The 12,720-nt window shown below is 37.0% G+C and overlaps 1 protein-coding gene across 1 annotated transcript in view; it reads left to right on the top strand.

The window, feature by feature from the left end:
* Positions 1–12,720, top strand: part of WASHC4 (WASH complex subunit 4) — a 58,069-nt gene that overhangs the window by 16,600 nt on the left and 28,749 nt on the right. Inside the window, exons 14-17 of the mRNA XM_026499761.4 lie at positions 5,082–5,208; positions 9,435–9,560; positions 11,355–11,462; positions 12,483–12,629. Of these exons, the coding sequence (XP_026355546.1) occupies positions 5,082–5,208; positions 9,435–9,560; positions 11,355–11,462; positions 12,483–12,629 (508 nt within the window). The remainder of the gene's footprint in view (positions 1–5,081; positions 5,209–9,434; positions 9,561–11,354; positions 11,463–12,482; positions 12,630–12,720) is intronic.

Below are 12,720 nucleotides of genomic sequence, written 5' to 3'. Positions count from 1 at the left end.
ATCTGTTAAAGATGTAGGAAAATTATACTTTATGGATATGTATGTGTGTGTACATATGTACCCGTATATACATGTATTTGCACACATATGTGCATACACACATAACTTTTTATTAGATACATTAAATATTTTTTGTGTAAAGTGAAGTTCCTGCAGTAGATGTCATTTGATGACATTAAAAATATTGTGTGTCCAAGATTCAGTGATGGTTTTTAGAGGAGTTGGTTTTAATTTGATGCACTCCTTTTTTTTAAATTTTTATTTTTATAAAAATAATATATGTACATATTTAAAAAGTACTAAAGTTTAAAGGGAAAAATAATTGTCCCCAGCCCGCTTTCCCCCTGTACCTGAGTCCTGTTCCCTAAAAGAACACTTTTAACTTTAGTTTCTTCTGATATTTACATCCTTATATTTTAAGTCTTACTATGCAAACTTTCATATATACACAAAATAGAGAAAATAGTACAATGGCCCCCCATGTTCTCATCACCTAGATTCAACATTTAAATTTACTGCACATTCTTGAGTATACCACCAAAATCACATGTTGAGCTGGATGAAGATTTTAGGTGAAGTGACACAGGACTGTGCCACTGGCCCTGTGCCGGACACAGTTTTTATCTGTGATGTGGTTAAAAGATAATAGGGGAATTTATCCACTTCCTTTTGATCTTGACCATCAAGGGGAAATTGGGCCACTACTGCAGAGTAGGGGAAGAAGGAGTATGTCTGGAATAGAGGAGGTCCCCTGAAACATCTTTTAGTACTCCCAAGTCCTGTGATTAAATCAGTGAAAGACGACAGTTACGCAGTTCAGGCAGGATTAGTCACAGCAGAGATTTCAGAGCTCTCTCATACATTTAAAAACAGAACTGAGAAGGGAAAAAGACATAGTTTGGATTTAAGGAAATTCAATAAGGTGGAGAGACAGGGATCAGGTTTAGTACCAGTAATTAAAAGATGGATATTTTGATGATCAGAAGCTTAATATTCTTTAACAGCGTGATGTAGTTGCTAAAAATGCCAATACAGACTTGGATTACATTAATAACTATACCTGGGTTATGGAAATTGGTAGTTATAGTATCTACGCCATGTGAGTTGGTGGTTTTGTTGAATTTTTATTGGTCAGATCATAGTCGGTATTTGGTGGTGTCACATTTTAAGAGGGACACAAAGTGCAGCAGCTGATCAGGATATGTCAGAAGACCTGACAACCATGCCCTTTGAAGAATCTCTGTATAGTTTGGCCTTTAAAAGAGAAATCTGAGGAATGATATGGTGAGCTCCTTAAATATTTGAGGGGCATTCAGGTAGGAGAGGGAACAGATTTGATCTCTTGGCTCCAGAAGATTGATCTAGAACCAAAAGATGAAAATAAGAGATAATAATAATCACCAACATTACTGAGCTCTTTGTAGCAGGCATTATGCTAAAGGCTTTAAACACTTTATCTTACACAAAGCCTGTAACAGTCTTCTCATGTGGAAAATAATAAAGGTCACAACTAATATTAACCTGGTCCTTTCTGTAAGCCAATAACTAAACTATTCCGGAAACTTCACATGTATCATCTCTATTAATCATCAGAGAATCCTATGAGGTAGATGCTGTTGTTATGGCCATTTTATAGGTGAGAAAAGTGAAGTAGATTAAACTTGCCCAAATTTAAGCAACTAGTAGGTGGCAGAGCTGGATGGTCCTAACTCTAGAGCATGAGCTGTTAACCGCTACTCTGTAGTACTATTTTTATCCCATTTTTAGATAAGGAAAGTGAGGCTTAGAGAAATGTACTTTGCCAGGTCACACAGTTAAGCCTGTGTCAGAGAAGGCATGCAGACCTGTCCCCGTCCTACTGTGGAGCACCTGCAGCAGGGGCCTGTAGGCTGCTCTGAGAGCTAATGTGCTCTTTCCCCAGAGCTGTGTGGGTAGACTGCAGATGACTAGTAGTCCAGGATGCTGTAGGAAGGGAGGCTTATCAGGTGGAAGACTGAATAAGTCGACTTTCAATTCCTCCCCCCCACGATAACATTTTATGTTCCTAAATTATTTGATTCCAGAGATACATAGTCACCATAGAGCCCCAAGGTGCTGAAAGTGTCCTTTTCACTCTCCTTGCAGTTCTCCCAAAGAAACCTAAAATTCACTCTACTGAAATGAAACCCAGAAGAGGGGAAACAGTGTGATCAGCATGAGTTTTGTCTAATTATTTTAGGAAAAGTTGAGGAAGTTACTAATAGCTGTCCCAGTCAGGTTCCAGAGTTCATTATATAAGTAAGAAGGAAGCACTGGGGGACAGTTTCCCTGCCCCCACACTAGGCACTAGACTCTAGCTGGCCAAGTGCCCCAGCTGTGTTCTTGACTGGGGTCCAAGGTTTGTAGGTTGCTTCATTTTGCTTTTCATTCACAACCTTTTCAACACTGGGAATACTGACTTTAGAGGATAGAGGTATGAACCTTCATTTCAAACCTCTGTTGTCATACAAGTGTTGACCCTGTTTCGTGTTTTATGTTGGGACAGGATATTTTTTCTCATTAGTGTTTTTCCTGTTTGTACTTTGAAATAAATCTGACCATATGACAGATCTTTGGCTATTTTGGACTCCCTTTGTCAATTAACTTGCTTTTTAAGGCTTGAAGCAGTTTCATTTTTACATACTTGCAAGACATGAAGATCATCTGGTGTCTGGATGTAGGAGTGATGGGTGCAGTAACAGGCAAGCCTCTGGCATAGTCTGATCTAAAACTGAGTGACTGCCTTTGTGTTATTAGCCTTCTTCATAATGTTATTGATTACTGTCACGGAGCACTCCATAATCTAGGCCTCTTCCTTCTGTCCTTGCTTATGACTTTTCTCTTCCCTCCTGTATATTTTATCCCTGCTGAATACTGATCACAGCCTTCTCAAAAGTGAAGGCATTGCCCTCTGACCTTACTCTTTCTCTGTGTTCCACACTTTTAAGTTGAATAATCCACAAGTCAAATAATGTTAGCACCATTCGAGGCAACACCAAAAAGTACAACTGTCGGTGTTATTTGTTGAATGGAATTCTGGCTCAGCAGAAATTTTTCTGAGATTTGATGCTAGGGTTTCACTTCTTTATAACACAGTCATTAAAAATTTTGGTGTAATCCCCCTTCAGGCTGAGTTCTTGAGATTGTCAGACTGCTTGGCAGTAAGTCTGGCAGTACCTCAGTGTGGGATTCTGATCTCAATCAAATGAGTCTCTTCAATCCCTTGCCCTGAGAGCTATCCTCTGGCTCATTCTGACTGGCAATAATGGGATGTTTCTCTGACTGAAGGAGGTTTTTTGTTTGTTTGTTTAAGATTTATTTAGAGAGAGAGTGAGCTTGAGGGGTGGGTAGGGGCAGGGGGAGCGGGAGAGAGAATCCTTAAGACTCCCCACTGAGTGTGGAGCCCGATGCAGGGCTCCATCCCAGGACTCTGAGATCATGACCTGAGCTGAAATCGAGAGTCGGTGACTTAGCCAGCTAAGCCACCCAGGCGCCCCTAAAGTAGGTTTTTAGAAAGAGCTGGTAATGTCAGATCCCACGAAGGGGAATTGTTCCATTTTTTTCACACTAAATCTTTAAAATAAAAAAGTATATATTGAACAGCTTCTGGGCTAAAAGTTACCATCTTGAGCAATTTCAGATGCATTGGTAGAGTGATTCAGTGTTTGTAATTGGCCTGCATAGGAAAATTATGTTACCGATTTAGCCTTTCCTGGATGGGAAAGCTTTCTAGGTTTGGGCTTATATCTTGGCTCAGCTGTGTACTAGTTGTATGATCGTGAGCATGTTGTTTAACTTCTCTGTGTATCAGTTTCCTCTTCTGTAAAATGGAGATCATAATACCTACCTCATAAGGTTAATATAAGGATTGAATGAGTTACTTTGTGTAAAGTTCTTAGAACGGTGGCTGGCATATAGTAAGCTTTCAGTAAATGCAGCTTTTATATCCAGATTCTGACCACTTCCAGTCTCCCATTCTGGTTCAAGTTTTTTTGTTTTTTTTTTAAAGATTTTATTTTATTTATTTGACAGAGACAGCCAGCGAGAGAGGGAACACAAGCAGGGGGAGTGGGAGAGGAAGAAGCAGGCTCCTAGCGGAGGAGCCTGATGTGGGGCTCGATCCCAGAACGCCGGGATCACACCCTGAGCCGAAGGCAGATGCTTAACGACTGCGCCACCCAGGCACCCCCTGGTTCAAGTTTTTATCCCCTTTCTTCTGCATTATCACAGTAGCTCCCTAAGTGGTTTTCCTGCTATTACCTTGTCCCCTTCATAGTTTATTTTCAACATATCCGCCAAGATGATATTGATCCTCTTCAAGTTAGATCAAGTCACTCTGCTCAAATCCTTTGGTGGCTTTCCATTGAAATCCTCCTATAAGGTCTTACACAAATCCTGTTCTACTCCCCACGTTTCCCACACTGCACCCCCCCCCAACCCCTTTACTTCTCTGATTTCCTTTTGTTTTCTCATCCCTGCTCTCTGACCTCCAGCCGAACTGACTTCTTTATTACTTGAACATGCCAGACATGCTTTCTGTTTTAGAGCGTTTGCATTTGTTATTTACTTTCCTAGAATTCTCTTCTCCCATATTTACATGGATTACTCATTCATCTTCAGATCTTGGCTCAAAATCATCTTTTTCAATGAGCCTGCTTTGATCACTGTATTTAAAATCTTATCTGCCACTCAAGTCCCTGGCTCTTTTCCCTGCTGCATTTTTTCCATAGCACATATCATCTAACATCTTACAGATTTTAATTACTGATTTCTTTATTATGCACCTCTCCTTTGTAGAATGTAAGCTTCATTGTGGCAGGGATTTTTATCCATTTTGTTTACTGCTAATTTTTGTTTTTAGTACTGAGAAACAGTGCCTAGCCTGTATGGGCATTCTGTGAACATTTGTTGAATGAGTAAATTATATATGTATGTAGGATGTCTACAGTTTGAAAACCAGAAAGGTTGCTGCTGCAGGGAAATATTTTATCCCAACCAGTTCAAAGAAATGGAAGTAAATTTTCTTTCCTGTGCTGAGTAACTGCAATATTTTCCTTTGTTAGAGATGTACAGTCTTACTACGTCTTTGTGAGCTCATGGATGATGAAAATGGAATCTATTTTATCTAAAGAGCAGAGAATGGATAAATTTGCTGAAGACCTCACCAATAGATGTAATGTTTTTATACAGGTAGTTGCATCTTCTTACTTAGAATATTTTGGGGGTCATTTCTTTGTTAATCCAATGTATAGAAGTTACACTTTGAAAAAACTGGAAAGGATAGGATATGTTTTTGTTTTTAAAAACTGAAATTGATTTGATTGTTTGGATCTGTGTGATTTATTAATTTAGATATTCTAATATATGAAATTATATTCCCTTCAAGGCATGACTTTTTTTGTTGTATCCATAAGTTTTGACATGTTGCATTTCCATTATCCTTTAGTTCAAATTATTTAAGAAATTTTATTGTGATTTCTTTTTCAGTCTGTGGGTTATTTTGAAAGATTTTTTTAATTTCTAAAGATATGAGGATTTACTAGTTATTTTTTTTATTATTGCTATCTAGAAATACTAAGATAATTTTGGTATTTTGAAATTTGTTGAGATTGGCATTATGGCCCAGCCTACGGTCAACTTTGGTAAACATTTTATGTACACTTGAAAAGAATATGTAATTTGCATTTGTTGGTTGTAGTGTTCTGTATATGTCAAGTAGGTCATGTTTGTTAATGATTTTCTCTGCATGTTGTATCAGTCACTGAGGGAATTGGGTTAGAATCCACTGGCATTGTGGATTTGTATGTCAGTTGGGTTTTTTTTTTTTTATATATTTTGAGACCAAATGAGTGCATAACATTCAGAATTGTTGTATCTTCCTGGTGAATTGAACCTTTTATCATTATGAAATGTCCCTCTTATCTCTAGTAATGCTCTTTGTCATAGGTCTTGTGTGTGTGATAGTAACATAACTATATATCAGTTTTCTTTTAGTTAAGGTCTGCATGGTATGTCTTTTTTGATCCTTTTACTTGCAGCCTGTTTGGCTCCTTATATTTAATGTCTGTCTCCTGAAGCAGCATAAATTTTTTCTCCAGTCTGATAATCTTTGTTTTTTTCATTACTTCTTAAGATTTTATGTATTTATTTAGAAATAGCGTGCATGAGTAGGGGGAGGAGCAGAGGGAGAGGAACAAGCAGGCTGTGCTGACTGTGGAGCCCAGTGTGGGGCTCAGCCTCATAACCCTGAGATCATGACCTGAGCTGAAGCCGAGAGAGTTGGAACCTTAACCAACAGAGTCACCCAGGCACCCCTTTTCATTATTTTTTCTATCATTGCTGATGTATTTGGATTTAAAGTAGCACCTGACTAATTGCTTTCCGTTTGTCTCACTTTTTCTATGTCCCTTTTCTTTTCCTTTCTTCCTCTCTTTTGAGTTAGTTTCATTTTATTTCTGTCACTCTTAGATTTTTAATTCTATATTCTTTCACTTTTTTAATAGTTACTTTAGAGATTTTAAGATGCATCATTTAACCTTCAACTCCAGAATAAATGAGTAGTTTTATCTCTTTCTAGACAGTGTAAGGATCTTAAGCCACTTAATTCTATTTATCCCCTTCTTAGCTCTGCTGCTATTGTTTATTTTTATTCTATAAAATGTCACAAGGTGGTATTACTGCTGTTGTTTTAATAGTCAGTGTCCCTTTAGATTTACCCACATTTTATCTGTTCTGTCCTTCCTGCATCTCTCCATCCTTCTATTTGTGGAATACCTGTTAGTATTCCATTTAAAATGTCTTTCTGATGAATTATCACCATTTTATTTGTCTGAATATGTCTTATTTCAACTTCATTTTTGAAGGCAGTTTTGCTACATGTAGAATTCTGGGTTGGCAGGATCCCTTACCTTCCTCCCCCCTTTATTGTCCTCTGGCTTCTTTTATTTTTGTTGCGAAGTCAGCTGTCAGTTTTGTTGCTTTCTCAATGTGAGTCTTTCTCTAATTGCTTGTAAGATTTACTTTTTGGTTTTTAGCAATATCACTTTGAGGGGTGTAGGTGTAGTTTTCTTTGTGTCAGTGCTGCTTGGGATTTGTAGAGCTTCTGGAATTCGTGGAAAATTCTCAGCCATTAACTCTGCAAGTGCTGTTTGTTTTATTATCTCTCTCTGTCTCTAATTTTCTTTTTAGCTATGTCTAATCTGTTAAACGTATCTACTGAATTCTTAATTTTTCTTTTTAGCTTTTTTAAAAAATAGTTTCCAGTTCTTCTTCTGAATAAATCTGTTTCATTTCCTTCAACATATTCAGCATCATTATTTTGAAACCCTTGTCTAATAATTTCATTATCTGGATATTTCTGTTATCGTTTTTCTGGTTTTTGGGTATGTCTTATTGCTTTGTATGCCTGGTCATTTTTTATAATGTATGGCAGATTGTATATGAAAAACTGTGGATATAATGGAAAGATATGGATATTGTTTTTTTCCTCCAGAGAGGATTTAATAATCTTTATTTCTGATGTACAGCTAGTCTAGGACAACTAGCAACCTAGATCACCTCAACTCAGTCATGGATGGAGATAATTTGAAGTGGGACCTAATCCTATGATGGCTGTTTTTTTGAGTTCACCGTTACTTTTTAGGTAGTTTTTCAGGATCCCAATCCAGAGCCTACGTTTACAGGACCTCCATCCCTCTTTGATGGGCCATGAATTCCTATTTTTATCCCCCTTTCCTTTCTGTGAGATGTTGAAAGATAATGTTTGGCTTCTGTCTTTATTTGCTTTTAGAATGGGCAGTTGCCTCTTAAGGGAAAGCAGCCACATATGCCAGGCTCACTTCTCTGGGTTTCCGTCTTCTAGATTTTGGTCTTATGTTTCCTTACATTTGTGGTAGTTCTTTGATGCCTTCTAAGAGATTTTAAAAAATGTTTTGCCCAGATTTGCTAGTGGTTTTTGTAGGAAGACTGGTCCAAATTATTTATTCTGCCATTAACAGAAACAGACCCTAGACTTCTCCCCTCGCCATTTAGGTTTTTAAAAGACATCCTTCATATATATCTTTCACAAATTAATGACCATCTGGGAATGGTGTGGTATCATCCCATGAGTTCTTTCTCCTCTATTACCTCTCAAAAAAGAATCTCCCTTTTTCTCCCTGCCTTAGAGTTACACTTTTGCTGTTCCTTGTTTCTGCTTTTTAACTTTTTGAAGTGCTGTGCTAGGGCAGAGTCTGGTGTAATAGTCCTGTAGCTGACAAGGTAAGACTTGGGGCTCTTTGCTGTGTGTATGCCCCAAGCTTTAGTCTTATTGTCTGTCACCTTTCTTAGGATGCTACCTTCTCTCTCATTTCTTATTCTTTAATTTAGCACATCTGTTTATCCCAGAGCTATAATGTTGGTTCAGAGAAACTCCTCCTTCCCACCCACATTGACTGTCATTCCTTTACTGAATTACTGTTACACTGATGGGAGAGTACTTTGTCTCTCACATATGGTAGAGGAAAAGAAAGAAAGTTGAGAATCACTGCCTTACGGTTTCTGCCCAACTCCTCGGATATAGCCACAAGAGTGTAGTTCAGGTTCATCTCTAAGCTATACGTGTATCTTTTTTTGGTCCTTTATAAACTCAAGGAATCTTTATTATTATGTGTCTGTGTGGTTTTTTAGATCTAAATGAGAATATATCTGAGAGATAAGATCCTTTTTCCTGTTTTCTTATTCCATCCCATTTTCCTGGGTTTGCTAGCGCTCAAAATATTTTTTAAACAAGACCTGTGTTCCTCCTTTGCTAATAGAAGGGTAGAGAAATCTATTCTTATTGGGCCAGAAGGAGAAAAAGTCTGATTAGCATCAACATAGGCAGGGGACATGGTAGCAGATGGGTAGTGGTGATTGGCCTTGGTGAAAAGGAAAGGGGGTATTGGCTTGGAAGTAAGAAATACCTTTCGATATGTGTATTTGCCAGAGAGTAGCTTTCCTTCTCCTTCTCATTTTTCAATTCCTAGTTCCTCGGAGTCCTTAGCTTTTGTCTGCAACAGATAGGAGTCTTTATACTCTTGTCTGGCAGGTAAGATAGGATGAATAGATACCTTCCTGACATTCAGATCATTTCTCTGAAGGGTTTGATTTTTTAATGGGAAGATTCTTTAACTGTGATTATATACCATAGTTTCAACAGTACTAAACTTATGGTATGTAATAGGTTAAATACACTTTTAAGGTTTGCTTTGAAACTTCACCATCATGTGTATATTGTATGAGGAAAAGTATTTAAAAATCTCAAGAGCTGACTTTAAAATGAAGTTTACAAACAATAGTTATTGGGAAGTTGAGTAATAATTGTTACATAGAGAATGAAATGTTGAAGAAATGAAACTTTTTCTTGTGATTATAATCAATGTTTTATTTTTTTATAGGGCTTCTTATATGCATACAGTATTAGTACCATTATAAAAACCACAATGAATCTCTACATGTCGATGCAAAAGCCAATGACCAAAACCTCAGTTAAGGCATTATGCAGGCTTGTTGAACTTCTCAAGGTAGGTTTAAAATTATTTTACTTGCCATTATAATTGAGAATCGACCTGTGCTTAAATTAAGGTGGTCTTGTAATATTTGATTTCTTGATTATGAGAATAAAAAATTGTGGGGAAGTGTACTTGTTTCTCTTTTGGCCAAAGAAACTAGCCATTGAAAGAAATTTCTGAGTAACTTTATGAATGGCCCATATATTTAAACTTTATTAATAATTAGCATGTAGTGAGAGAGAGAATAAGGAAAATGAAAAGGTTAGCTTAAGTATTAGTAAAGTTTTACTCGTGGAAGTTTTAAGCATGTTGTCTGAATTATAAAAGAGTATGACCTGGCACAAAAATTGACACATAGATCAGTGGAACCAAATGGGGACTCCAGAAATAAACCCCCAATTATATGGTCAGTTATGATGAAAGAGGCAAGAATATACAGTGGGGAAACAGTCTCTTTAATAAATGGTGCTGGGAAAACTGGACAGCTACATGTAAAGAATGAAACTGGACCACTTTCTGATGCCATACACAAAAATAAAGTCAAACTGGATTAAAGACCTAAATATGAGACCTGAAACCATAAAAATCCTAGAAGAGAGCACAGACAGTAATTTCTCTGACATTAGCCATAACATTTTTCTAGATATGTCTCCCATATTTATGAATGATAAATACAGAAATGTGTATATATATGTATTTATGCATATATATTTAATACACATAATTTTAAAAAATCATAGACACTTAAAAACACACCATCCCGTTTAAGAGATATCAGTATTTTCTCAAACCCCCTGTGCTATCCCATTCTGATTACATTTCATCCCTCTCCCTTAGAGGAAACCATTGTCTTGAATTTTATTCTTACCATTTCCTGTTTTCTTTTTAGTTTACCAGATATGGATGAATCTATAAACCATTCATTGTTTAGTTATATATGTTCTTGAAGTTTACATTAATGAAGTAATACTTCATATATTTTGACTTGCTTTTTTTTTAAACTCAGAATTTTGTATTTGAACATGTTGGGATGAGTAGCTGTCCTTCATTCATTTTCATTGCTGTGTAGCTTTCCTGTGTAGTTTTCCTTAGACCTTTGGGTGGTTTTCCAGTTGTTGCTATTATAAATAAAGTTGCCGTTCTTGCATATGTTTCTTGGTGTAGTTGCGCAAGAGTTTTTCTGAGACATGACGTGTCTACTGGTGGATTGCTGGGTTGTGTGTTGTGTACGTGTTCAGCTTTTCAAGAGGATGCCAGATTATTTCCTATAGTTGTTCTGTCAGTCAGTTTACATACCTCCCCGATGGACTAGACTTCCCGTGGTTCCCTAATTGGCCAACATTGATATTATCTGGCTTTTTTTCTTTTGGTGGGAGGCAAATTTTTGGTAGGAGGTGAATGATTTTATTCGTAGTGTTTATTTCCCTGATTATTGACGATGGGGTCTTTTTCAAGTGTTTTAACTGTTTTCTTTTGTGAAAAATCAGTTCTTTTGTTCAGTTTTCTATTAAATTATTTGCCATTAAAAATATTCCATTCAGTCATTTATTCTGAGGACTAAACCCTTGTGTGTGGCAAGTATTTTCTCATACTTTGGCTTGCCTTTTTATTTTTTTAATAGTGGCTTTCGATGAACAGAAATTCTTAAATTTTAATGTAGTTGAATTTGCCAATCTTACTCTATATCACAGTGCTTTTGGATCTCATTTACAAATTCCTTACCTAACCCAAGGTCTTCAAGATATTCTATAATTTGCCTAAAAGTTTTAAGTTGATTTTCACAACATTACTTGTGGTTCTTTTTAGGCAATAGAGCATATGTTCTACAGAAGAAGCATGGTTGTGGCTGATTCGGTCTCACATATAACACAGCACCTTCAACATCAGGCTCTTAATTCTATTTCTGTGGCCAAGGTATGAAGTTTATTATGTATTCAGAATCATTTTTATCTTTTTGGTTTGCTCTTCTGTTGTTTTATATGTGTTTTTTTTGTTTAGTCTGTTTACTCCATACCTTCAAACATAATAATTCTTGGCCCTTTTTCTCCATGGTATTTTATGATTGTTACTTAAAGCGATCAGGGTTGTCTTAACTCTGAACTTGCAGCATGGACTACATTAACAGTCCTCTATTAAAAAATGACATTGTGGGGGCACCTGGGTGGCTCAGTCTGTTAAGTGTCTGCCTTTGGCTCAGTCATGATCCTAGGGTCCTGGGACTGAGCCCTGCATCAGGCTTCAGTGGGGAGTCTGCTTCTCCCTCTCCCTCTGCTACTCACCCTGTTTGTGTTCTCTTATTCTCTCTCTCAAACAAATAAATAAAATCTTTTTTAAAAAATGACAGTGTGTGTAGTTTTAAAATACGCCTCTTCGGGGCGCCTTGGTAGCGCAGTCGTTAAAGCGTCTGCCTTCGGCTCAGGGCGTGATCCCGGCGTTTGGGGATCGAGTCCCACATCGGGCTCCTCTGCTGGGAGCCTGCTTCTTCCTCTCTCACTCACCTGCTGTGTTCCCTCTCTCGCTGGCTGTCTCTCTGTCACATAAATAAATAAAATCTTTAAAAAAATAAAAAAATAAAAAAAAAATAAAAAAAATAAAAAAATAAAATACGCCTCTTCTTTAAAGAAATAATTTCCTTATTAAATTAATATAGAAATTTTAGAATGTGTGCTCCGCTGTTATCTTGAACTGCCTCTCAAAAAGCCTAATATGGAAATTTAAGAAGATGCTTAAAACGTTTGCTGTCCCTGACAACATTAAATGGTAATGTTCTAGAAGTAAAGCACATAACATCAGAAAAAGGAACAGGGAAAGCATTTGTCTAAGCTCTCTTCAACTGAATCACGGCAAAGATTACCCTGAAGTTTTTCTTCTGGTCTTTTGTTATTGATTCAAAAATAAAGCTGTTATTTCTTGTTCTCTCCTTTTATCTTTTAGAAAAGAGTAATTTCTGACAAAAAATATAGCGAACAGCGTCTTGATGTGCTCTCTGCCTTAGTTTTGGCTGAAAACACTCTAAATGGACCAAGCACAAGGCAACGACGACTTATTGTTTCTTTGGCGCTAAGTGTTGGCACACAAATGGTAAGTGTATTGCTATTAAGTACGGAGGGAAAATGAGATCGGAAATTTCACAGTTCCCTTGTTATTGACCTAAGAAATCTGTCCTTATTTT

This window comes from Ursus arctos, unplaced genomic scaffold (genome assembly GCF_023065955.2).
Source record: "Ursus arctos isolate Adak ecotype North America unplaced genomic scaffold, UrsArc2.0 scaffold_21, whole genome shotgun sequence".
NCBI lineage: Eukaryota > Metazoa > Chordata > Mammalia > Carnivora > Ursidae > Ursus > Ursus arctos.
Note: the sequence above shows the minus strand (reverse complement) of the source record. Positions and strands in the feature narration are given on the sequence as shown.